Source organism: Asparagus officinalis, chromosome 5, assembly GCF_001876935.1.
Source record: "Asparagus officinalis chromosome 5, Aspof.V1, whole genome shotgun sequence".
Lineage (NCBI taxonomy): Eukaryota > Viridiplantae > Streptophyta > Magnoliopsida > Asparagales > Asparagaceae > Asparagus > Asparagus officinalis.
Window position 1 is genome coordinate 121,754,120 of NC_033798.1, and position 26,052 is coordinate 121,780,171.

The 26,052-nt window shown below is 42.8% G+C and overlaps 5 protein-coding genes across 5 annotated transcripts; 4 read left to right on the forward strand and 1 right to left on the reverse strand.

Moving 5' to 3' along the window:
• Window positions 22-7,052, forward strand: LOC109842520 (pentatricopeptide repeat-containing protein At5g61400-like). The gene is made up of 2 exons (XM_020411387.1): window positions 22-612; window positions 5,916-7,052. The coding sequence occupies exons 1-2, from the start codon at window positions 22-24 to the stop codon at window positions 7,050-7,052; spliced, it is 1,728 nt and encodes a 575-aa protein (XP_020266976.1).
• On the reverse strand, window positions 11,353-12,471 carry LOC109843555 (putative E3 ubiquitin-protein ligase RF298). Its single transcript, XM_020412494.1, has one exon. The coding sequence runs from the start codon at window positions 12,402-12,404 to the stop codon at window positions 11,565-11,567; it is 840 nt and encodes a 279-aa protein (XP_020268083.1). The 5' UTR covers window positions 12,405-12,471; the 3' UTR covers window positions 11,353-11,564.
• On the forward strand, window positions 17,454-18,967 carry LOC109841013. The gene is made up of 2 exons (XM_020409853.1): window positions 17,454-17,653; window positions 18,230-18,967. Exons 1-2 carry the CDS (start codon window positions 17,548-17,550, stop codon window positions 18,847-18,849), a joined length of 726 nt encoding a protein of 241 aa, XP_020265442.1. The 5' UTR covers window positions 17,454-17,547; the 3' UTR covers window positions 18,850-18,967.
• On the forward strand, window positions 20,678-21,631 carry LOC109842521. Its single transcript, XM_020411388.1, has 5 exons — window positions 20,678-20,858; window positions 20,955-21,053; window positions 21,120-21,191; window positions 21,268-21,339; window positions 21,420-21,631. Exons 1-5 carry the CDS (start codon window positions 20,678-20,680, stop codon window positions 21,629-21,631), a joined length of 636 nt encoding a protein of 211 aa, XP_020266977.1.
• On the forward strand, window positions 21,798-22,513 carry LOC109841014. Its single transcript, XM_020409854.1, has 2 exons — window positions 21,798-21,840; window positions 21,888-22,513. The coding sequence occupies exon 2, from the start codon at window positions 21,907-21,909 to the stop codon at window positions 22,411-22,413; it is 507 nt and encodes a 168-aa protein (XP_020265443.1). The 5' UTR covers window positions 21,798-21,840; window positions 21,888-21,906; the 3' UTR covers window positions 22,414-22,513.

Consider the following 26,052-nt stretch of genomic DNA (forward strand, 5'->3'; position numbering starts at 1 on the left):
TCAAGAGAAAAAAATGCGCCAATGGCGCTCAATTTTTCAAAGAGCACCCTTCCCTCTTCCAAATTTAAAGTTCTCCTCAAACCCATCACAACTTCATCCTCCTCGTCTGATATCGTCAACACTTTGTTAAACTCCCAAACCCCTCAAAGAGCCCTCTCCCTCTTCAAGCAAGCCATCTCCATGCCTCTCTCCAATGCTGAGCTCTCTCAACTCTATGCCGCCATTATTCACATCACAACCTCTGCCCAAATGTACCCACTTGCCAATTCCATCACGAAACAGCTCATCGCATGCTCAGGCAACCGGTGCACGGTTCTCGATGCGCTTCGGGGGTTCGTCGGGCCTAAATCCAGCTCCAAGGTCTTCGATGTTTTGATTGTCTCGTTCTCGCAGTTGAATCTCGTTAACCAAGCTGCCCAAGTGTTCTACCAAATGAAGGTCTTGCCGGTTGTCCAAGCCTGCAACTGTCTTTTGAATGCGGTGCTGAAATCGGGTAGAGTTAGTTATGTATGGAAGCTGTTTGATGAAATGCTTCGCAGAAGAGTTCAGCCGAATGTGTTCACTTACAATATCCTGATCAATGCATGTCGATATCAGGGTGAGGTTGAGAAGGTGTTGGAATTGGGGGTGGAAACCAACCTCCGCCGCCGGCGAGGAGCTCCGACGAGCTCCAGATGACGCAGGCGAACGCACCCCTCGACGAACGCGATCTTCGACGAACGCACCCCTCGACGAACGTGACCCCGACGAACGCACCCCTCGACGAACGCAACCCCGACGAACGCACCCTTCGACGCTGGCGACAGGTTGTCGCCAGCCTGTCATCTTCCCCTATATAAGAAACCCGATGCCCTAGGGTTTTTTAGAGCTGTGCGGCGCTGAGCTTCTCCCCTCTTCCCCGATTTTCTCTGGCGGCGGAACTCCCAGAAACGCAGCAGCGTTCTTTTCCTCTCCATTGAAATCGCAGCAGCGATTTGGGCCTTTTTTCTCCAGCTCTCAATTGTGAGTTTTGAGGGGAGATTAGAAAGAGATTAGAGAGAGAGAGAAGAAAAGAGGGGTTTAAATATTGTGGATATTATTTAATCTCAAGTGAGAAATTCAAAGGGTTTATTCCCTTTAATATTAACACTGTAGCTACAGTGTTCAATTTGAGAAATCTCAGTTTAGGGATTTGCTCGTGAATTGTAATTTCTTGTTTGATTAATAAGAAATTATCTATGTGGCTCCCGAGGACGTAGGCAGTTGCCGAACCTCGTAAAACTTGGTGTACTGTTCTTTATTCTGCGTTTCTGTTGCATTAGGGGATTTAGGCGTTAAATTCCCAACAGAATCTCTATCCAACATATGAGATTTTAAAACTGATAGTAAAAACTCTAAAGTATAACCTCTATATACAGGACTTTACAATGAAAATAACCAATATCTATTTTCCTCTTGTAAAGACAAATTCAGATTTTTAGACAATATATCCAACTTAATATCCTTCACCAATTGCAGCACACTTTCGCATTTTTGTTGAAATATCCTGGAATTCCTCTCATTCCAAATTCTGTAGATTGATGTCAAAAGAGCCATACGCTTAACTCCCTGTTTGAATCCCTTTCCCCTCAGCCTAGTGCAATACCAGTCTAAGAGAATCCTCCAATCATATGACTTCTAGTTAAATTGCAGCCAGATCATGATACAATTCCATACCTCCCCTAAAAATCTACACTCAAAGAATAGATTATTTCGACTTTCTAATCCTTCCCCTGAGCATAAGCAACATTTGTTTGCATTAATGATTCCTCTTCTCATTAGCCTGTCATGGGTAAGCAGATAGTTTTGAATTGATAACCAGCAGATGAAATAATGTTTAGGATAGCACATTCTATCCCAAACAGTATTCATGCCATGTCACCCGTTGAGTAGTCGAGGAGAGAGCATAGTACAATGCTAAAACCTAAGATTTTGATTTGTTAAAACAGGTGCTAAGAAGATGTCTCAGGTTGTCAATGCCCCCACAGAATTGAACTGCTTTCTCTCTTAGTTTCATAAATTGCTTCCACATCTAAGAGTCTCCATTTTTTGTAGTTACATGCCATACATCCTCGTGTCTCAGATAAGTCTCATGAACCCATTTAATCCAAAGACTTTCCTTGTTGACATGGATGAACCACATATTTTTTAATGCAGCTGCCAGATTCTAAATAGACGTAGAAAATACACCCAAACCTCCTTGTTCTCTTCCCAAGCAGATATTTTCCCAAGCAACCAGAGGAACTTTAGGAGATTGATTAGTTTTACCCCATAGAAAGATCTCAAAGGGCGCAATGACGATTGCCCGAGGCAAGAAGACTGGTACCCTGTATATGACAGCAGGTGCACGTTGTTTGATCTCAGTTGCAGCAGGCAATGAGACTTCAAAGCTGTGGCACCAGAGACTCGGTCATATGAGTGAAAAGGGGATGAAGATTATGCACACAAAGGGAAAACTCCCAGGACTGCAGTCAGTGGAGATGGATATGTGTGAAGAATGTATACTTGGAAAGCAGAAGAGAGTCAGCTTTCAGACAAGTGGCAGAACCCCCAGGAAGCAGAAGCTAGAGCTCGTTCACTCAGATGTTTGGGGACCAACAACCACCGCGTCCATTGGTGGAAAACACTACTTCGTGACTTTTATCGATGATCACTCTCGGAAAGTGTGGGTCTACTTTCTGAAGCATAAGTCAGAAGTATTTGAAGCTTTCAGGAGATGGAAAGCTATGGTCGAGAATGAGACCGGTCTGAGAATAAAGAAGCTCAGGACCGACAATGGCGGTGAGTATGAAGACACCGGATTCAAGAAGTTCTGCTATGAGCACGGGATCAGAATGGAGAGAACCGTGCCCGGTACGCCTCAGCAAAATGGTGTAGCTGAGCGGATGAACCGAACGTTGACAGAGAGAGCCAGAAGCATTCGAGTACAATCAGGCCTACCGAAGCAGTTCTGGGCAGAAGCGGTCAACACAGCAGCTTACTTGATCAACCGAGGTCCATCGGTTCCATTGGAGCACAGAATACCAGAGGAGGTATGGTGCGGAAAGGAGGTAAAACTCTCACATCTTAAAGTTTTCGGTTGTGTAGCTTACGTGCATATTAGTGATCAAGGCAGGAATAAGCTTGATCCCAAGTCAAAGAAATGCACTTTCATCGGCTATGGTGAAGATGAGTTCGGCTACCGCATTTGGGACAACGAAAACAAGAAGGTGATCCGGAGCAGAGATGTGATATTCAACGAGAAGGTGATGTACAAGGACATGCACAAGACTGATGACTCAGAGAGCGAGTCCACATTTATAGATGCAGATGATGTCCCGAGTAACCTCTCGGAAGAACCCAATGCAGAGGGTCCTCAGCAAGAAGAGCCTGTTGGACAAGATGGTGCGCAGGAGCCCGACGCACCAGCTCCGATATTAAGAAGATCTTCTCGTCCTCCTGTACCCAACAGGAGATACATGAACTATCTGTTGTTGACAGATGGTGGGGAGCCTGAAAGCTTTGATGAAGCTTGTCAGTGTGGAGATGCGAGCAAGTGGGAGCTTGCAATGAAAGATGAGATGAAGTCTCTCATATCAAACCAGACGTGGGAACTAGCTGAGTTGCCTACGGGTAAGAAGGCACTCCACAACAAATGGGTGTACCGGGTGAAAGAGGAGCAGGATGGTTCCAGGAGATATAAAGCCCGATTGGTTGTCAAAGGTTTCCAGCAGAAGGAAGGAATTGACTACACCGATATTTTCGCTCCCGTGGTGAAGCTAAATACTATCAGGACCGTGATGAGTATTGTAGCAATTGAAGATCTTCATCTCGAGCAGTTGGACGTGAAGACGGCGTTTCTTCACGGAGATCTAGAAGAGGAGATATACATGCACCAGCCAGAAGGTTTCTCAGAAGAAAAGAAGAAGAACCTGGTGTGCAGACTCAAGAAGAGCTTGTATGGCCTGAAACAAGCCCCAAGACAGTGGTACAGAAAGTTTGACGGCTTCATGCACAAGGAAGGTTTCCAGAAGTGCAACGCCGACCACTGTTACTACTTCAAAAGATATCAGTCCAGCTATATCATCCTACTGCTGTATGTTGATGATATGTTGGTTGCAGGAGCAGATATGAAAGATATCAAGAGTTTGAAGCAGCAGCTGTCAAAGGAGTTTGACATGAAGGACTTGGGTCCAGCGAAGAAGATCCTTGGAATGCAAATCACGAGAGATAAGAAGAGAGGTCTCTTGCAGTTATCTCAGACGGAGTACATCAACCGTGTTTTGCAGAGATTCAACATGGGCGACGCCAAGCCTGTGAGCACACATTTGGCCAACCATTTTCGTCTATCGAAGGATCAGTCTCCTCAGTCAGAAGAAGAGAAAGAGAGTATGGCTCAGGTTCCTTACGCCTCAGCTATCGGAAGCTTGATGTACGCTATGGTCTGTACGAGACCAGACATTAGCCATGCAGTGGGAGTGGTCAGCCGGTTTATGTCGAATCCAGGAAAAGCTCATTGGGAAGCGGTCAAGTGGATTCTGAGATACCTATGAGGCACCACACAGAAGTGCTTGCACTTTGGTAAGGGAGAGGTAGAAGTGCAAGGGTACGTAAATGCAGACTTCGGCGGTGAAGTTGATCACCGAAGAAGCACCACCGGCTATGTATTCACCGTTGGAACTACAGCTGTTAGTTGGATGTCACAAGTACAGAAGATCGTTACCCTATCCACTACAGAAGCTGAGTACGTTGCAGTGACTGAAGCCAGTAAAGAGATGATATGACTTCAAGGTTTGTTGACAGAGCTGAGACTCAAACAGGAGAAGAATGTTTTGCACAGTGATAGCCAGAGTGCTATACACTTGGCGAAGAATTCAGCATTTCATTCCAGAACGAAGCATATTGTGCTTCGGTACCACTTCATCAGATCCCTGTTGGAAGATGACGTGTTAAAACTGGAAAAGATTCCAGGAAGTAAGAATCCAGCAGATATGTTAACAAAGACGGTGACAGTTCAGAAACTGGAGTTGTGCGCAACTTCAGTTGGCCTTCATGCATAGATGATGAAGGCGGAGCCACACAGAAGAGGAGCTTGATGGGATAGCTCGTTGCCGTCGGTTTGGTCTCCAAGTGGGAGATTGTTAGGTTGCTCCGCCGGCGAGGAGCTCCGACGAGCTCCAGATGACGCAGGCGAACGCACCCCTCGACGAACGCGATCTTCGACGAACGTACCCCTCGACGAACGCGACCCCGACGAACGCACCCCTCGACGAACGCAACCCCGACGAACGCACCCTTCGACGCTGGCGACAGGTTGTCGCCAGCCTGTCATCTTCCCCTATATAAGAAACCCGATGCCCTAGGGTTTTTTAGAGCTGTGCGGCGCTGAGCTTCTCCCCTCTTCCCCGATTTTCTCTGGCGGTGGAACTCCCAGAAACGCAGCAGCGTTCTTTTCCTCTCCATTGAAATCGCAGCAGCGATTTTGGCCTTTTTCTCCAGCTCTCAATTGTGAGTTTTGAGGGGAGATTAGAAAGAGATTAGAGAGAGAGAGAAGAAAAGAGGGGTTTAAATATTGTGGATATTATTTAATCTCAAGTGAGAAATTCAAAGGGTTTATTCCCTTTAATATTAACACTGTAGCTACAGTGTTCAATTTGAGAAATCTCAGTTTAGGGATTTGCTCGTGAATTGTAATTTCTTGTTTGATTAATAAGAAATTATCTGTGTGGCTCCCGAGGACGTAGGCAGTTGCCGAACCTCGTAAATCTTGGTGTACTTTTTCTATACTGCGTTTCCGTTGCTTTAGGGGTTTAGGCGTTAAATTCCCAACAGAAGGGTGTTTCGTTGATGAAGGAGATGGTGACGAAAAGGATCGACCCAACTGTTCATACTTACACACAATTATAATCTGTGGTAAGTGTGAGAGTGGTGATGTTAATGGAGCAATTGAAAAGTTTGAGAGGATGAAGGAATCAGGGGTTCATCCGAATTTTTGTACTTGTAATGCATTGATTGACGTGTACTTTAAAAATGGGGATATCGGAGAAGGGCTCGCTCTGTATGGAAAAATGATAGAGGATGGTTTGATTCCGAATGATGTTAGTTTTGCCACATTGATAGATGGATTGTGTAAACATAGAAGGATTAATGATGCAAGAGATATTTTCCACGTGGATATGGCGAGATTTGGTGTACTTAAGATGGCACCGATTTACAACTGTTTGATTGATGGTTATTGCAAGTTTGGCAACTTAAATGAAGCATTCAAATTATTTGCACAAATGAGAAAGGTGGGATTGCCTCCTGATTCTGTAACTTATGGTATACTAATAAAGGGTTTGTGCGACACAAAAAGAGTTGGAGAAGCCGCTGATGTACTTCTGAAAATGCGACAAGATGGGATTCCAGCCAACTCTGTGATCTACAATACTGTAATTGATGGTCGTTGCAAAGAAGGAGACTTGAATAAAGCCATGGAAACTTGCTTGCAGATGAGCAAGGAGGGCGTTGGACCTAATTTAATAACATTTTCTTCACTGGTTGATGGGCACTCCAAGAAAGGTGAAATGGAGGCTGCAATGCGAATATATACTGAAATGGTAGCGAAAGACTTCAAGCTCGATGTTGTAACTTATACAACACTTATTGATGGTTATTCTAAACATGGGAATGCTGACAAAATGTTGAGTATAAAAAAAGAGATGGAAGAGAATGATGTGAAACCTAATGTGGTAACTAATACTAGTTTGATTAATGGGCTTTTCAGGGAAGGGCTAACTCGTGATGCCATCGATCTAAATTTAGAGAAAATAAAGTTTCCAGATTTTAAGCCTAATAACAAAACCTATATGGTTTTAATGTATGGAATGTATAGAGCTGGGCTGTATTTCAAGGCTGGGAGATTTTACTTGTCAATGAGAAGCTCTGGCTTAGTGCCAGATGCTGTTACTTACTTGCTTCTAATGCGAGGTCAGTGCAAGATGGGGTACGTGCTTAATGCAATGACTTTGCAAGCTGATATGTTGAAAACTGGGGCTATGGCCGAGGATTGGTAGACATGAAGCCCCGACGGCTGGTCAGTTGTTTTTGATCAATCAGTTAGGGAAAATTTTATTTGGTCATTTGGAGGAATGAAGAGAAGCTGAGGTGGAAACAGCATATGGGATATAGACTATTCATTACATTCTCTGAGTCAGAAAGCTTAAGTACTTGCAGTAACATATTTGTTTAAATACTTCAATGGGAATGGAGCTGCAAGCCGAAATGGGGTTTTGTTGCAAATACATTTACGGTCGTCCGTGTTCAACAATACGCTCCTAGGAACAGATGCAACCTGATATGTGTTAATTTGGGGGGTGGATACCAACCTCTGCACCGGCGAGGAGCTCCGACGAGCTCGATGTCGACGAGGCGAAGCCACAGGCGAGGTCCAGGCGATCTTCGGCAGCGCCCCCCCGAGCTCTGCGTTCGAGCTCGAGCCCCACGTGCGAGCGCCTCCACCCAACTCTGCGTTCGAACGCAACTCTGCGTTTGGCGATGGCGTCCTTGCGTTCGAGCGCTCCCACCTCTGCGTTCGTGGGCCGCTGGCGACAGGCTGTCGCCAGCCCATCGATCTCCCCTATAAAAACCCCATCAGCTAGGGTTTTGTGATGCTGCTGAAGCCTTCCCCCTCTCCGATTTTTCTTCCCAGGCGGCGGCGGAAAACCCCCAAATCGCAGCTGCGATTTTGTGTTTAAATCCCAACACTCAACAGTGGTTGAGGGGATTAAAGAAGAGAGAGAAATAAAGAATTAAAAGAGGGGTTTTAATTGTGGGGTATTTATTCTCAAGTGAGAATTGAAAGGGTTCATACCCTTTGATTATTAACACTGTAGCTACAGTGTTTATCAGAGAAATCTCAGTTTTGAGATACGCTCCTAAATTGTAATTTCTTGTTTAATTAATAAGAAATTATCTGTGTGGCTCCCGAGGACGTAGGCAGTTGCCGAACCTCGTTAAATCTTGGTGTACTTTTCTATACTGCGTTTCCGTTGCAATTAGGGGTTTAGGCGTTAAATTCCTAACAATATGTGCATGGATGGAATATGAAATGCAGATAAGGAAATTCATCCAGTTACAAAAATGTTAATCCTCAGAATATCTGAATGTGGATAACGGTATGCATCTTATATTTTCAACAACGACAACAAAACCTTCATCCCTTTTTTCTTGGATAATATACCTTATTCAAAATTGCTTCTGGGGTCACTGTTTGTAATTATTATTTTTTTTGAAACCACTTTTGTAAATACTACAGAACTTCATGAAAAGTTTTCCTGAATCCAAAATTCAATATGCTTGCAAGTTATAGTGGCAGAAGATAATTATTTCCAAGTCCATTCAGTAAAATTTATAGACCACAACTCTTTTGAAGGTTGTCTCAGCCTATAAGTAGCTCTTAAGCTGAGGAAAATTGGAGTACTTCTACCTAGTGTGAAAAGGAAAAGATTGAACAATGGAAGGGTGAATAAGTTAATAATCATCCATTCAAACATTCGCCTCTTGTCACAATTCTGTGAGTTACAAAGTTGGTCCATATAAAGGATGGGATATGGATCCCAATAATGATAACTTGGAAGACACTTCAAGTAAGTTGGAGGAGCTTAGATGTAATTGTTTGGACTCGGAATTGGGAGAAGATGCATTTGATGTTAAGGGTAAGAAGGTTACAAAATAGAAAAAAATTATTAAGAGGTTGTCTAATATTTAATAGTTTAAATTTTATATATTCAGAAACTATAAAAATGAAGTATTGAAGTGTTTTGTATGAAAAAAATATTGAAATGCATACTTAGTTTTTTAATTTCTAATTTTCTACTATACACTTCGAGAAATGATAAGTGTAGCCAAAAACTGTTCGACAGTTCTACTTACAGCTCGAGGGGGTCCAGAGAATCGTGCAACTATGGTCTCGAGAGTTAGGTATTTTCAGTTACAAATAATACTGATAGATATCAGGGGACATACATATTCTGATTTTGTGAATTCAAGGTACAACAGGCGCACTTACATCAATATAAGTATCTGGAGGATCAGTATGGCCAGCTTTGGACTCTGTGTTGGGGATTTGATATATCTGAGGACAAGTTTGACAACTCGATATAGTCCTGGGATATAATAATCCCAACAAACTATAGCGAGTTAACATTTTAATCCCAACAAACTATAGCGAGTTAACATTTTAATAATTTGTTTGGTTCAATTTGTTATTAACATCTCTAAGACTCTAATACATATGACACGCTTGGAAAATTATTATTACAAGGCGGTATAGAATTATATAATAGAAAATGTTCACAATGTCCTTCCACCTCCTAGCCAAGTCCGAACGAAATTTGAGATAATAACAGATTAAGCATGTAAAAACAATTAATAAAAAATTAATTATTATTCAATAGGACACAGTTTGCGAAGAAGCTCTCTGAGTATTCTAGATGAACCGATGCATATGTTTTGTTCTTCACGACCAAGTTCTTAAAAGTCAGTGGCAATATTTTTTTTGTTGATATTTTATTGATCTTTTTGAGTATCAGCACCATAAAAATGATAGCATTTTCACACAAACGAAGAAGCAATCCGTACTAATCATCCCCACTCAATCACCATGCGTTGCTGCCTAAGAACCCGAACATTAGGGTGAGAATTGAACTATTCTTACACTACCTAAGAATCCCAAGTTCCCAACAGTATGCCAAAAAATGACTAGACTTAGATTGGAGGCTAAAATATGAACTAGGCACTTACACAACCATGAAATAGGATATAAAGGTTTCAGAGCATCTCCAACAGTTTCCCCAAAAATTTCTCCAAAATAGGAAAGCAAAAGTCATATTCTCCAAATTATTTTTGCTCCAACTCCAATAGCTTCCCCATTTTGAAGAATTCTGCATTTATTACAATAATAAAAATATTCTATATCCCTATTTTGGGATGCTCTTAGAGCATCTCCAACAGCTTCCCCAAAATTTTCTTCAAAATGGAGAAACAAAAGTCATATTCTCCAAATTATTTTTGCTCCAACTCCAACAGCTTCCCCATTTTGAAAAATCGCATTTATTACAATAGTAAAGCTCTCCCCAAAAATTTGGAGAATCGCATTTATTACAATAGTAAAGCTCTCCCCAAAAATTTGGAGAATGCTGCAGATTTGGGGAAGGCTCCCAATTTTTTCTTCTCCTTCCCTATTTTGGGGAATGAGATGAGGAATCTGTTGGACCAAAAAAAAGCTCTATATTCTCCAAAATTGAGTATTTCAAGAAGATGGGGAAGCTGTTGGAGATGCTCTTATGCATTGGAACTGCCCCATGGTTTTTTTTTTGTAATTACAGATTTTGTTTTATATTTATTTTCTCCTTCATCCCGTTTTGAATAACGTGTTGCATTTATGACAAAGCTTTCCCCAAATATTTGAAGAATGCCCCAGATTTGGGGAATACTCCTCTTTTTTTCTCCTTCATCCCTATTTTGGGGAATGAGATGGGGAATCTGTTGGACAAAAAAAAAGCCCAAAATTTTTCAAAAGTGAGAATATCAATAAAATGGGGAAGCTGTTGGAGATGCTCTCATAAGCACATGACTAGTATTCGTCCCGTGCTAAGCACGGCATCTTTACAGATTATTTTTGTGCGTATTTTTTTCTCATCTCATTTTTTTGTTTTGTCATGATAAATTTATCTTAAACATACTTGAAGTCCATCATATATAACTAATGAGGAAATACAGATAGTTATTTGTTTGCAATTCATCATATACTTGAAGTCCATATTAAACATAGAAACATAGATATTAGTAATACAAAAGTATGTTTAAATCAAGTATATACTTGAAGTTATTGTTTAAACCAGATAGTTAAATCTCTTGCTTAACCCTTCAAATAGTACCAAAGGTTGTATGCTCTCACTGTAAAAATAGTTCCAAAGAAATATACAACACTACTAACAGATAATTAAAACTTCACTACTATTTTCAAAAACTTATCTCAATATCTATGCATTAAACAAAAGTATTTAAACCCGTGCAAAGAACGGTTTATAAATTTTTTTTTTGCAAATATTACTTATATGAATTTCATGCAATAATATGTAATGTATAATTCATCACGTATGTACATACGGTAAGCAGCAAGTGTCCAAATGTTGGAACATTCTGTAAACTGAAATGGAGACACATTTGCAGCCTAAAGATACATATACGGGACGTACATTTGTAGCAATATACTTGGTTAACATCGGACATTTGTAGCAATATACTTGGTTAACATCGTACATTTGTAGCAATATACTTGGTTAACATCATGCAAAAGAACATTAATCGGCTCTCAACCAAAAGTATCATTTCAATTGTAAAAGATAAATATTGAAAACCCAAAATAAACATTCGAGAATTTATAGATAATAGAATTACATTTATGATTTATTCAAATAATATCCTGAGAACGGCAAAGGCTTCAAAACAGATTGGTAATGTATTTTTCTTCAGCATTCTGCAAGCTCCTCCTGAAGCTGTGCCTCCTGCTTCTTCTCTGACACTTAATTTTTTTCGTTATTCGACTCCCTTTCCCTTTCCAAAGCTCCTCGCAATCTTGCTGCTGATTCAGCATCCTGCAACTTTGCAGCCTCCTCCTTTTTCTTCAGCTTGGAATTCTCTCGTTCCAGTTTCCTAGCATCGGAAAATGCCTTTTCCAAATTGAACAATATTCTTAGATGATTCAATCTTTGACTCTGCAACATCTCTTTTGTTTTCTCCTCAAAAGACTGCTTATCTTTCATAAGACCAGCAACTTCCTCTTCCTCTCGTCTGAGTCTTTGTAGCTCAGTTTTGTCCTTTGCCAACCAGCCAGCAACATGCATCACATGTTTTTGGGCCCACTCCGACCAATCCTGCAACCGATCTTGCAATTCCCTTTCGTGAGAATTTAACTTATGTAGTACCTCATCTATCTCATCCTTTTGGATCGAATTAGCATTGGTATTGTCGCTTTTATAATGCTGAGATAAAGAATTAGACTCATGGGCTAATTTTGTTTTCTCATCACTCCCCATAGCACAAGCAAGAGAAACATTCATATCACATATCAGCAACTTCCACATTGCATCTCCTCTACTAAAGGAAGGCGTATAATCTCTAACAATGTGAACCATCTCTTGCAAAATGCTTCTCTCCATCTCCTTCAACTTCTCTAAAGAAATCTCTCTTATAGAAGAATCCACCTCTTGTGCACTTCTTAAAAATGGCAATGCATTGTCCATAACATTAGAAACAGTGTCTTTACTACCATCACAAGATCTGGCGCGCAACACAGCATTTGTAGCAATCTCCTCACTGTATCCATGAGATATAATCATTGTGATCGCAGACTGAAGTACCATGTCTAAAGTACCAAGCGCAATCTCTTAAGAGTTGTGATTGAAATATATTGCTCCATTCTGCTTCTTGGAGTTGTGCGCAACTTCAGTTGGCCTTCATGCATAGATGATGAAGGCGGAGCCACACAGAAGAGGAGCTTGATGGGATAGCCTGTTGACGTCGGTTTGGTCTCTAAGTGGGAGATTGTTGGAATTGGGGGTGGAAACCAACCTCCGCCGCCGGCGAGGAGCTCCGACGAGCTCCGCTTCTTGGAATTGCTCTTGTTCTACCTCTTCTACCAGGGACATGAGGTCATGGCTTTTAGACAAATCACACTCATTTGACTGGTCTTCTTCCATTGGGAACAATTTGTGGATTGAGACAGCGATGAGATCAAATTTAGGTCGGCTCAAAATTTCCTATTGTTTCTACTTCCCCTTTCTTGAATTGAGATTGAGGAGGGTAATAGGCTACTTCCCCTTAGCAATCATTGTAGCCATTTTTAAACAATGAATTATTAGGCAAAATCTCAATCAAATAATCTTGAATGTAGTGCCAATTTTTGAAAAGATATACATGCCTATAATTAGAAAACAATCAATAGATTGCGGGAATTGAATTGATATGCAAAATCAATTCATAGCAAGAGAAGGGAAAATGGGTTACAGACAAACCTTGGATTGATGCGGGGATTAAAGAAATGGAGAGGCCAATGTCCTGCAACAAAGAAGTTGATTCAATAAAAAATAGGACAACCCAGATAATAAAAAAGACTAAAATCTTGAATAAATTGGTGAAAAACAAAAATCCCAGATATGCTAACTGGAATTATCATCAAAATACATTGAGTAGAGATGAACTAATATGCACGCAAGAATTCCACACAACAAAAGTAGAAGGGGGCTTTTGTGTGTGTGTGTGCGCGCGTGTGTGTGTGTGTGTGTGTGTGGGGGGGGTGAGATCAGATATTGAACCGTCTCTAGAAAACATGCATCATCAGCAAGATCCTGAACATAAATCATATACAAATCATACATTTACTTCTGGCAATCCTAGAATCGATATGAGACAACAGACCAAATCAATGAATCATAATTATAGAAAAATTACTATTGTAAGCATCACAATAATTTTAAGGGGAAAAAAGGCCAAAAATAAGAAATCAAAAGAGACATGCGCTGCAAGATGTTGGAGGATCTTTCTGCAGATCCTTCAGTTCCTTCTAAATCCTCTTCGAAGCCATTGATCACTCACCGATCGATTAGTAAAATCCAAGCAGAGGTCTGAACATGCAACTGGCAATTATCCCAAATGTTTTATAATTTAAAAAGAGATGACATTGTAAATGATATACTAAGATCCATAACCCTCCAAAATCGAACAGTAGGACTTGAATTATGCACGGGGAGCTATAGGCCAAAATGACATTCAAGGGACAACCTAGTTTTTCCAAAATAACACTTGCAAAAGAGAGTAAATAACCTAAATACCATAGAATGGAGGAGAAAATATAAATACCTGCTCTTGTGGCCTTGTTAAAGCAGGAGAAACCGATATATTGGCTATGAGACCAGAACCAGAAAGAATATTACATGGCATTTAAACTCCCAGCCGCAATTTTTAATAAGATGCTCAACATATAGCATAAAAAACCATACCAACCAAAAAATTATGTTAAATTTCAAATAAATGCCTAGTGCTAGATTAACGAATTCAGTCTGCTACTCTAGCTACAGATAAAACTAATACATTATAGCAAAGCAAATTAAAAGATAGACTTGTGAATTTAGCCTAGATTTTGAAATAATGTATACCAATTTCACTTCTAAGGCTTTCTTGACATGAATAATCGTCTCTAATCCAGGTAGAGAAGAATAGAAATTACGTCTCTAGCATTAATTATAAAATAACACTCTTAGTCCAAATTAATACACTATTCAAAAGTCAATAACAAAACTCTGTATAAATAATCAAAAAATTAGAAACACTTACATAGGTTTCCTCCAATACATCAAAAAATCACCATAAAGTTGACGTTAGAAGCAAGTATTTCAAGGACCTTGATGTAGGAGCATTAGGACACCCCGCTGTAAATTCTTCATCCGAACTCGGATTTTAGTGATTCGAATTGTGTTGGAATTCTGACGAAGAGTTCTATCAGCTCCGATGGTTGGATTATCTGTAGAACGAACGAGACACGAAAGGCGTTGTTCTTTTTGTAAACATCGCGGGGTTCTCGATTAGCCTGTGTCTTCGTTATTCCGAAATTCTGTCAGTTCACGTAGTTCGTCGATTCACTTCAAACGTTCACCGATGTCAATTGAACTCCTGTGAACCAGATGGTGACGTTCATTGTTGTTCCTTAACACTGAGCTATTCGTGGAGACCTATAGGCAATTTTTGATGCCTACAGATACCCCCTCCAACTTCAGCCTTTGAAGGCTCAAGAGCCAAAAGAAAATTTGAACTTTGCTGGGCAGCAACTTGTTCCAAATAGAAGAAATGTATTGGAAACGCAGACCACCATCTCCTAGCATAGAGTAGAGAGACTTGATAGAGAATTGATTAGTTACAGTTAGGGACCAAGTTGGCCTGTCTACTGCAAGGGATGAGATTAGGTTGCATTCTTGACTTTGAACTACCTTCGTCACGTTGTGTTGACTTAGGGTTTTAGATCACCGTATGTTGACTTTTTGCCGCAACGCGTTGATTGGCGTTGACTTAGGGTTACGCGTTGACCGGCGTTGACCCTAGGGTTTCGAACGTCGAATGTTGACTTTTTTGGTCGCAACGCGTTGACTGGCGTTGACCTAGGGTTACGCGTTGACCGGCGTTGACCCTAGGGTTTCGAACGTCGAATGTTGACTTTTTGGTCGCAACGCGTTGACTGGTGTTGACCTAGGGTTACGCGTTGACCGGCGTTGACCCTAGGGTTTCGAACGTCATACGTTGACTTTTTTTGGTCGCAACGCGTTGACTGGCGTTGACCTAGGGTTACGTGTTGACCGGCGTTGACCCTAGGGTTACACGTTGATCGGCGTTGACCCTAGGGTTTCGAACGTCATACGTTGACTTTTTTTGGTCGCAACGCGTTGACTGGCGTTGACCTAGGGTTACGCGTTGACCGGTGTTGACCGGCGTTGACCTTAGGGTTTCGAACGTCGAATGTTGCCTTTTTGGTCGCAACGCGTTGACTGGCGTTGACCTAGGGTTACGCGTTGACCGGCGTTGACCCTAGGGTTTCGAACGTCGAATGTTGACTTTTTGGTCGTAACGCGTTGACTGGCGTTGACCTAGGGTTACGCGTTGACCGGCGTTGACCCTAGGGTTCCGAATCAACCTGAGGAGAACCAGTTTATACTCGTGTACTCCTGGGAGTTTCGGGAATTAGTTTAGCCTCGTGTACCCGTTGGAGGTTGACGGGTTATCCTTAAGAATATTATACATAATATTCTCCAGGAACTTCCCGTCCATTGTGAAAAATAGTTTAGACTCGTATTCTCATTGGAGTATGAATACAGGTGTCGAATATATCGAAAAATATCCGAAAAGAGGTTCGAAATGCATATGAATTATCCTCGGACCTCTCCACACGAGCGAGCCCACATTTCGCGGCCCACACGCGTATGAATCAACACATTAGGTTTGGGTTCGGTTCAAGTCAGGGTCCGGTTCAGGCCGGTTCATGTTGGTTCGGGTCATGTGGGTTTGGTCCAACAAAAAAAATCCACTTACAAAGAAAACCGATCCCCTCTCCTTTCATTTTCTTTTCTTCGGTTTTGAGCAGCCAAGTTCCGCCCCCTCCTCATCATTTTTTTTTCGGTTTTGACCACTTTTCCCTCCCCAAGAGCTCTAAACCTCCAAGAACTTCCCCACCCCAAGGACTCCAAACAAGATCCAAGTCTTCCTCCTTAAAACCCATTAGCTTTGATAAGATAAAGCCTCAAAAAGGAACCCCTAACCTTGGCCAAAATTTTCATCTCCCCACAAGCTAGGGTTTGGGATTTTCTTCTTCTTCAAGCTTCAGAACTTGGGTAAGTCTCTTTTCTTTGATTTTAGTTAGTTCCTCATGCTTTGGTTCAAAGATTGAAAACCCTAGTTCAATGATTTGGGGAGAAATCCAAAATTTGCATTGGGTTTGATGGGTTGGCCGAAATCTTTGGACTTTGTTGCATGATGGCTTGATAATTTCAATTCTAGCTCTTTAATCTTGGAAGAAAACTGAATTTGAGTATGGAATTTGAGAAATTGGGCCCAAAAAAAAAATTACTGTTCACGACCGGAAATTTTACTGTTCACGGCCGGAAATTTTACTGTTAACGACCGAAAATTTTACTGTTCATGGCCGAAAATTGGGGGTGTTTTGTGTAAATTTGGAACTGAATTTGAAGGGTATATGTGCAAAAATGAGGCCGAAACTTGAGGGGGTTATTTGCAAAAGAGGGCTACCATTTGAGGGGTTATTTGCAAAAGAGCAATCCACAAAGTATAGGGGGGCTTATTTGCAAAAGGGCTGGAATTTTGAGGCTTGGATGTTTGACACAATTGACCACAACTTTGAGGTGTGCTTCATGCAAAGAGATCACAAATTGTTGAGGGTTTATTTGCAAAATTGTCCATAAATGTTTTAGAGGGACTTATTTGCAAAAAGGGCAGAAAATCCAAGGCTGAAAACCAAGAAGTTTATAAATGTTTTAGAGGGACTTATTTGCAAAAAGGGCAGAAAATCCAAGGCTGAAAACCAAGAAGTTTAGACCACAAAACTACGATCAAAGTTTTGTGGAAATCAAACCGAAATTTGTGGAGGGTTTTTTTTTTGCAAAATTGGCTAGGTTTTACAAAAGGGTTTATTTGTAAGATTAACCAAAATTGGGGGTATCGGGGTGCTAGATGACCAAATATGATGACCATGACCCAACTCGAGCGTGTCCTTGACCCGAATTTAGCCTTGAACACGAAGGGTATTTTGGGTATTTCACCAAAATTTACTGCGAAAATAACAATCATTGTTTCGCATGCACGAAATTTGTAGGTTTAATTAGACTTCAACTATAAAATCCTATTTATACACAGGATTTTAATTAAAGTTCTTAATTTCCCTTTTAAATTTCGCGTATTCATACTTTAGATTGTATCTGACTTGCTGCTTTTCATTGCAGGTTTCCGATGCCTCCACGCCGATCTCGACTTCCTAGGAGTCGATCCCATTCGCAGCCTAGCGAGGGAGAAGTTCCCACAGCATCCTCCCCTCCAGCAGCTTCCTTTTTTGGGGGTGGGAATCTTTTTATTTTTGTATCCCCGATTGATCCCTTCGCGGGTCATGAAGGAAGAACCGACACCCTCCTTCGCGGGGGTCGAGGTTTCGGACTTGGTGGTTCTGTTATACCCTCGTTTGGCCCCTTCGCGGGTCATTCGGGAAGGGCCGACACCCTCCTTCGCGGGGGGGTGGGAATTTTTTTATTTTTGTATCCCCGATTGATCCCTTCGCGGGTCATGAAGGAAGAACCGACACCCTCCTTCGCGGGGGTCGAGGTTTCGAACTTGGTGGTTCTGTTATACCCTCGTTTGGCCCCTTCGCGGGTTATTCGGGAAGGGCCGACACCCTCCTTCACGGGGGTCGAGGTTTCGGACTTGGCTTGCTTGGCTAATTCAAGTCTTCTGGTATATTGGGGTGATTTTGTGTCGTCCTACACCTTATAGGTCGGTGTATGTTACCACGTTATTTACGTGATGATGCATACCGTTCTTCCAGTGTAGGACACTCAAAATCATCTCTCCAATTATCCCGTGACTGATCTTATCTCGCTTTTTATGAGCTTTCTGACTCTATCCTCGTGTTTTGTTGCAGTCGAGTTCCCCGCGGGCAGCCTTCCTCCTTATGCTAATACCGGTTGTAGCCGGGAGGTCTTCTCTTCAGCTTCCATTAGGCAGGCCGTTAGTCCACTCCCTCAGTTTGACAGAGATCGCTCCGACGAATCCTGTCGCTTGATACGGGATGGAGGGCGTCATTGCTTACGCCAGCTGATTACGGACGCCTCCTTCACTGCAGATTCTACTTCCACTCAGGCTTTAAAGAAGCCCGGATTCCTGTTCGGGGATCACACGGAGGATCCTGCTACGTTGATTCTTACCGAGGAGCATTGGCTGAATCTTCATGAGGGAGCTCTCCTGTATATTCCCTCCATTCCTCGTCAATATTCTTTCACCCATTTGGAGGGACAGGTCGTGGAGCGACAGATGTCTTGGCATCTTACCTATGATGCTGAGCGAGTTCAGTGTGGATATACCTCTCATCATAAGATTCCTGGTTCTACTGGGTATCATGACATCCGCGGTCTTCGACCAGGGATTATGGGTCTTGACACTGCACCCCCAGGCGAGGTATCAGCAGTTGCTCCTACTGTGAAGAATCTTCTGGGTCATCTTGGGAGAAGGTTACCTCCACCAGATTACAGATGCTATGGTTGAGCTTTCTCACAAGCCAAGGGATGGTGGACACGTATGACCAGTTACGTCTTGGGGCGCTGGGAGAAGGATTTGAAGAGCAGCAGATTGTATGCACCTATACGGGCCACCATGTACGGACTTCCGGTCAGCTGCTGCCATTTCTTGGCGTTGTTGGAGACATACATGCCCGACAGTAACACGTTCATGACCAGCGGCGGAGAGTTAGGGTTGGCCTTACTTGAGATGTATCAGGTTTCTGGTCTTCCAATGGGGGATTGTCCATATCAGGAGTACTTTCCCTCGAACCAGCAGTTGGGGTGGTTGAAGAAGGATACTCCCGACATGCATGATACTCTTTGGGACATCACTTGTCATTATTATACCTCCTTGATCAAGATTTCTCCTCCAGCGAAGAAGAAAAGGCAAATCAGCTTGAAGCAGTTTGCTGTCTATCTGTTCCCTAATTTGGAGGGTGACTCCGGCGAGCCCCTTTGTGAGTTAGATGTCCTGACCCCTACCGCCATTAATGAGTTGATGGAGAAGGCTGAGGCTCATTCTTACACTATTGCCCGTGATGAGGGAGCTTTTCCTGCAGGAACCAAGTTTCGTTCGTTCCTCCGCCATGCACAGAAGTCCATCGAGCCCCGGACTCTGCTAGCAGGCTACATTGCTCTCTGGTTGAAGAAGTGTGTTGTTCCGTACCGGTCTTTAGACGCCTTACCTCTCGAGGTGCTCTTCCCCGCAGTTCAGCTAGCTTATGGGAGGGAGCTTTCCCTGCTCCCAGCAATGGTTGCTGATATCCATTGTGGGCTCAGGTATCTGGTCAGTGGTTTTGCGCAGGTGGGTTCTGAACCGTCGGCCGAGCTTATTTGTGTGAAGGTCGAGCTTCCTTATGCGTATCTGATGGCGTGGCTTGTTCTTCACCGTCCTGACTTGATGTCGGCGCCCAGCGTTGTTGATGTCCCCGTTCCTTTCGTGCAGCTGTTGGAGAGGAGCAGATGGCTCGGGAAGAAATTTAATGATGTACAACGAGAGCTTCAAGTTCGTAAGAGCTGGGAGTTCTTCAAGTGTTTTCCTCACTTTTCGGGTCGCTATGGTGATGTGCTGATTGATGAGGAGTAATCGGACTGCTCTCGACGTTGGTTGTTTCCGCTGGTTAGTGAACATCCGTGTTGGGTATCTCGTTCTCCGGGTGAAGAATCATTGCCACATAGAGCCTTACCTTCCCTGCCGTTTTGCTCGTCAGTTCGGTTACGATCAACTATATGTTGGGAATCCAAGCCGTGGTTTGAAGGTTGAGGGGGGGCTTATTGATGGCGTACAGGCATGGCTATGGACTGTGGTGGGCTGCACCGGAGCCCACTTTGCTCTCCCTTCATATAGGCGCAAGCCGATGATTACTTTCCTCAGTTGTAAGTGGTTCCTCTCCGCCAATGAATCCATAGGTGTGAGGAGTCTTTCAGAGTTAGAGTCTGAGCACTCGGTCCAGGTCGCTATGATGGCTGCTCGTAAAGCCGAGCTTGCTCAGAAACAGAAGGAGAAGTCTGCCAACCCTCCTCTCTCAAGCAAAAACGATGAAGAGCTCCTTCCTACTGACGATGGTGACGAGACTTCTGAGGAGGAGTATGTGGATATAGATATCGACCAAGAAGAACTTGATGCAGGTTTGTCATGCTCTTTAGCCTTCTTTCTCAATTTCAATTGGTATCAACGAAAGATCTTGTTCACTTAATGAAATGACCCTTATCACTTCAGGTAGGACAGTCGATTCGTAATCATGTTTTATGTTCCAGGGTTCTTTGAAGAGGGCGAACTCCCATTGTCTCCCGTATTCACTATTTCTGATAATATGGATAGCTTCATGGAGCAGATGTGCGACGCATTTCGTGACGGTTCTCTGGGTATCGATCTAAACATTGATCTTGGACAGGTGAATAGTGTTGAGCCCACCGTTCCATATTCAGGTATCTCTACATCCGATGATACCCTCCTCAAACATGGGGAAAGAGAATCTTCTGTTCTTGCTGCAGGTATTTCTGAGCTTTCCCTTCTTCCTTATCTTCTTATACATATCTCCAACATTTAGGTTGTCCTGCAGATGTCGCGATGGAAAAGCCATGTACCAGGTTCCTCGGGACCCGACGCTGGATTATTAGCCGATATGTTGGCTGAGCAGGCCACCAGAAGAACCGCGGGACCACCCTTTGAGAGTGATTCATTCACAGGTATATATCTGATTCCCTTCATCTTGCCTGATCTTTTGTTTGACTAACGAAGGATTAATATTACAGCGTCAGTCATTGGGATTAACCCAATATCGATTCCCGGCATATCTAGCTTACCTCGGAGTGACGGATTTGCAGGTACGCATACGATTTAGGGACATCGTACTCCTCTTTATTTATCTGACTTTTGACTAATATATTGGTGCAATCATAGGACCAGCCACCGGGACTGATACTCTTATGACTCCTGGCATTCCCCGGATACCTGAGGATGATGGACCTACAGGTATGCAGATGACCTTATCACCCCGATCCTCCTTATTTGTCTAAATTTTTATTTTGACTAATAAAGAAGTGCAACTATAGGACCAGCCGTTGTGCCTGATGCCACTACAGTTTCTGGGACTGATAGTTTGTCTGAGAGCGGTGTTTCCCCGCCACAGCCGAGAGGTATGACTGATTTGCCTACAGGGGTTGATATACCCTCCATGACTACTCCTGCAGTTATTTCGGAACCTGTCGGATTTCAGCCTGAGGGGACCTCCGTTAGCCTTGGTATGCTCGGAATTTGCCTTTAAATTTTCTTATCGTATTCGATAATCTCTTAGCTTTCCACACTGTTTCTTGTAGGATCTCGATCATCTCTATATGAGTGTGTCCGCGCCCTCTTGGTTGATACCGATCCCGACAAAGACATTTTCCGTACGGACCTCGGCCTTTTTACCGTCTTTTATAAGGGCATGATCGAGAAACTTCTTCATCGAGGATACGGTTTTGATCAGTTCAGGCGTTCTTTTTCTCGTCACATGCTGATGACGGTTTTGATCAGTTCAGGCGTTCTTTTTCTCGTCACATGCTGATGTTCAGAGAAGAAGGGTATCCAGAGTTGGCCGATTCCTTCACTGTCGATTTCACTGTTCTGGAGTCAGAGATCCGAGAGTTGAAGGAGTTGAAGGCTGGTGGAGCTTCTTCCTTCGTGTCTTCTCAGATGGAGCATAGGCTGACACAGTGGCACGACCTGAGATCTTCCATCGGCAGCGAGCTTCGATCTCATGAGCATTCTGTTGCGCAGCTGATGGCTACCGTGGCGAGGAAGGATACAGGTAGAGCCGAGTTACTCAGCTCTTTGGATTCCGGCCGTGAGGAAGTGGCTAGATTGAAGGAGGCCTTGAGGCACGCCGAGGAGTCCGTTACTCTTATTGCAGAAGACCTGGCTGGATTAGAGCGTTCTCGTGAACAGACGCTCGAGAAGCTGGGATCTACACAGGAGAGATTGATGAAGCTGAAGAAAGAAGCCGCGGAGATCTTAAGCAGTTCCGAAGACTCTGTCCGAGCTAGTCTGCAGGCAGAACTTGAGTAGAGCTATGCAGACAGGCTTTCTAGTTTAGAGTCCCATGTTCTTAGCCGTCAGTTGCCTTCGGGCTAACGAGCTTTTTATTATATGCTTTTGACTTGATCTATTACTAGAGACACGGCATTTGCTTCTTTCATGATATTTCTTTATTTACTTTGAACCCAGCAATGATAAAATTTATAGGATTTTTGGCAAACCCCCAGCCCTCAACGGGTTTGATATGCCTTTACCGATTACCGTTTGAATCGGGCTAGCATGTGGATTGTCTAGATCCGTTCCACATGTAACGTTATGCTAAGAGAATTGCTTTTCTTAGACTTAATGCTATGACTTTGAATACATAGATTTCACCATTTTTTATGGATAAAATTTCCCGTGCGTGTGAGGCACGGATTATGGTGTTATTAATAACAACCTGCCACAATGTTGAATATGTGGTCTTTTGTCCTTTTTCGGCGAAAGACTAAACCGGCAATGCGTGTTAGACATAGCCTTTGGGATTTTTGGCAAACCCCCAGCCATCAACGGGTTTGATGTGCCTTTACCGACTACCGTTTGAATCGGGCTAGCATGTGAATTATTAAAACCCGTTTCACATGTAACGTTGTGCTAAGAGAATTGCTTCTCTTAGACTTAATGCTATGATTTTGAATACATAGACTTTGCTATTTCTTACGGGAATATGGCATCCGGCAACGTGTATTAGGCGTTGACTCATCCCTACTTAGGATTCGGGATGAAAGTCCCCAGAATTATACTCTGGTGTCTTTTTCAATCGGTGAAAGACTAAACCGGCAATGCGTATTAGGCATTGACTCATCCCTACTTAGGCTTCGGGATAAAATTCCCCGTGCGTGTGAGGCACGGATTATGGTGTTATTAATAACAACCTGCCACCATGTTGAATATGTGGTCTTTTGTCCTTTTTACGGTCAATGACTAACCGGCAACGCGTGTTAGGCGTAGGCTTATCTCCATTTAGGAGTTGAGATAAAATTCCCCGTGCACAAAGTGCACGGATTGGAAGTTGGGAATTTTGTCTTTTCTCAGGGTAAAGACAGACTGGAAAATGGAAGAGGAAGAATTTTATATTCTATCTCCCGGTACCAAAGAGGAAGAATTTTATATTCTATCTTCAGTTGGAAAAGAAACTCAAGGTGGGATCTCCACCCCCAGAATCCGAAATGATGAAACTAAGAGTGAGATCTCTACTCCGAGAATCGGAAAGGTTCAAACGACCCTAACTTTTATAGGATTGGCCATTTGAATCAAAAGAATCTCTCATTCATTGAGGAGAAAGCCCAATTTCGACCCTAACTTTTATAGGTTTGGTGGAAAAAGAACAAAGGCAGACTTTCGTTTATCGAAAAGGAATGACTCGGTCTTAATCCTAACTATTTGTAGGCTTGACTAAGTGAGATTGGGAACAATCCAAGAACAAAAGCAGATTTTCGTTTATCGAAAAGGAATGACTTGATCTTAGTCCTAACTATCTGTAGGTTTGACTAAGTGAGATTGGGAACAATCCTAACTTTTATAGGTTTGATTGCTCAATTTAAAGTGGACCTCTCGTTCATGGAAGGAATTGAGAGGGGACTTTGGTTGTGGCCCTAACTTTTATAGGTTTGACAAAGGAAGCAGAGAAAGTGGAATACAGGTAGCAATGAGAATGCCGGATCGTACTATCACTCAAAAGGAGACTTCAATGTTAAGTGATTAGGACCTAACATGTTGAGTCTGAGAAATGCCAACGACGGGCAGACGGAAATGTTGGTGGATCCACCGTCGTTTAAAATGATCAGCGGATGGTTTGGTGAGGAAAGATTAACCTATCAGAGGATTGGATCTCATCTCACAAAAATAAAAAGATTAACCTATCAGAGGATTGGATCTCATCTCACAAAAATAACTCATAAGAGTTAGAGAATTTGACAGTAAGAAGGAACATTCCGACATTCAGAGTTCGAACGAGAATTTCTTATTCATCGCTCCTATAATGATTGGGTTATCCCTAAGAATACCTCATATGATGTTCTTCTGGGAACTTCCCGATGCATTGGTTATCCTGAAGATACTAAGGATAGTATTTTTTCAGGAACTTGCCGTTTATCGGCATCATAAGCCGGTCACCGTCCTTGGTGACAAGGCGATATGCGCCACTCGAGTAGACTGTCTCCACTACGAATGGTCCCTCCCATTTGGGTTCAAATTTACCCTTCTTCTTGGAGTTAAGGATCATAGGCCGCCTTTCAGCTAGAACCAAATCCCCTTCTTTGAAACTCCTTTGTCGAACCTTTTTGTCGAAGGCTCGAGAAAGATTCTGGCTTGGTAGAATTCGATATGCTGTTGAGCTTCCAAACGCTTCTCATCTAGCCTTTCCAATTCTTCAAGGCGCTTCTGATGTTGCTCTTCGGTCGTCATTTGAGTCGCGAGGGCAATTCGAAGTGACGAGATTTGAATCTCCAAAGGGAGAATAGCTTCACATCCGTACACTAAAGAATATGGGGTTGCGCCGGTCGGTGTACGCACCGTGGTATGATAGGCCCATAGAGCCGCGCCGAGTTTGTCATCCCAATCCCGCTTGTTATTCTTCACAATTTTTGACAAGAGCTTTATGATAGTCTTGTTGAAGGCTTCAGCTAATCCATTTGCTGTGGGATTATAAGCCGTTGACGAGATATCCTGAATTTTAAACTTTTCGCAAAACCTTATGAAGGCGTTGCTGACAAATTGAGGACCGTTGTCATGTATGATTCGTCTTGGAACACCATACCTATAGATGATATGGTGCTTGATGAATGCAATGACATTACTCGTTTTAACTTCTCTGAGTGGAACTGCTTCAGCCCATTTGGAGAAGTAATCGGTAATTGCCAGGATGAACCGGTCGCCTTTGACTGATGGGGGATTTATCAGGCCAACAATGTCCATTCCCCAAGTCTCGAACGGCCATGACGTAACCGAAGGATGCAGATGCTCCGGAGGTTGATGCATATAATTCCCGTGTATTTGACATGCATTACACTTTCGGGCATACGTGATTGCATCACTCATCATGGAAGGCCAAAAATACCCCATTCTTCTGATGCGATCATAAAGCTTGGGGCCAGGTTGGTGTGCGCCACACTCTCCTTCATGCGCCTCCCTAAGGACTTCTTCAGCCTCTTTCGTCGATAAGCAACGCAATAGCAAACCATCGTACCCCCTGCGGTATAACGTTCGATTCTCCGTGTTATAGTAGAATCTCGGCGCTCTTCGTCGGATTGACTCTCTTTCTTTCATGTCTTCTGGTAGGATTCCATGTAAGACGTAATCAATGATGGGGAAACGCCAATCTCGGGGTTCAAATTTAATTTGGGTTGAGTGTGTTTCCTTAATCTCTTCTTCTTCGCTATCTTCATTGTAGATCGGCACTAAAAGTTGGTGAGTCCTCACTGTAACAAACTGTTCTGTTTCGGGAGGTTGTGCCAGAGATACGGCCAATGCTGCTAACGCGTCTGCGTAGGTATTCTGTAGCCGTGGAATATGTTCGATAAAGAATCATTCGAATAATTCTGCCATCTCTACTGCCATCTTATGGTATGGTATTAAATCTTGGCTTCGAACCTCGTACTCTCCCTGAACTTGTTTAACTATCAGTTGAGA

What these genes read in the sequence shown, in the direction of transcription:
- LOC109842520 (XM_020411387.1), top strand. Translation starts at nt 22, where the DNA reads ATGGCGCTCAATTTTTCAAAGAGCACCCTTCCCTCTTCCAAATTTAAA. An exon ending in ATCAGGGTGAGGTTGAGAAG is followed by an intron (nt 613 to 5,915) that starts GTGTTGGAATTG and finishes ATCTGTGGTAAG; the next exon opens with TGTGAGAGTGGTGATGTTAA.
- LOC109843555 (XM_020412494.1), bottom strand. Translation starts at nt 12,404, where the DNA reads ATGGTACTTCAGTCTGCGATCACAATGATTATATCTCATGGATACAGT.
- LOC109841013 (XM_020409853.1), top strand. Translation starts at nt 17,548, where the DNA reads ATGCCTCCACGCCGATCTCGACTTCCTAGGAGTCGATCCCATTCGCAG. An exon ending in AGCAGCTTCCTTTTTTGGGG is followed by an intron (nt 17,654 to 18,229) that starts GTGGGAATCTTT and finishes GTTTTGTTGCAG; the next exon opens with TCGAGTTCCCCGCGGGCAGC.
- LOC109842521 (XM_020411388.1), top strand. Translation starts at nt 20,678, where the DNA reads ATGGATAGCTTCATGGAGCAGATGTGCGACGCATTTCGTGACGGTTCT. An exon ending in TGAGAGTGATTCATTCACAG is followed by an intron (nt 21,054 to 21,119) that starts GTATATATCTGA and finishes TTAATATTACAG; the next exon opens with CGTCAGTCATTGGGATTAAC. An exon ending in TGAGGATGATGGACCTACAG is followed by an intron (nt 21,340 to 21,419) that starts GTATGCAGATGA and finishes GTGCAACTATAG; the next exon opens with GACCAGCCGTTGTGCCTGAT.
- LOC109841014 (XM_020409854.1), top strand. Translation starts at nt 21,907, where the DNA reads ATGCTGATGTTCAGAGAAGAAGGGTATCCAGAGTTGGCCGATTCCTTC.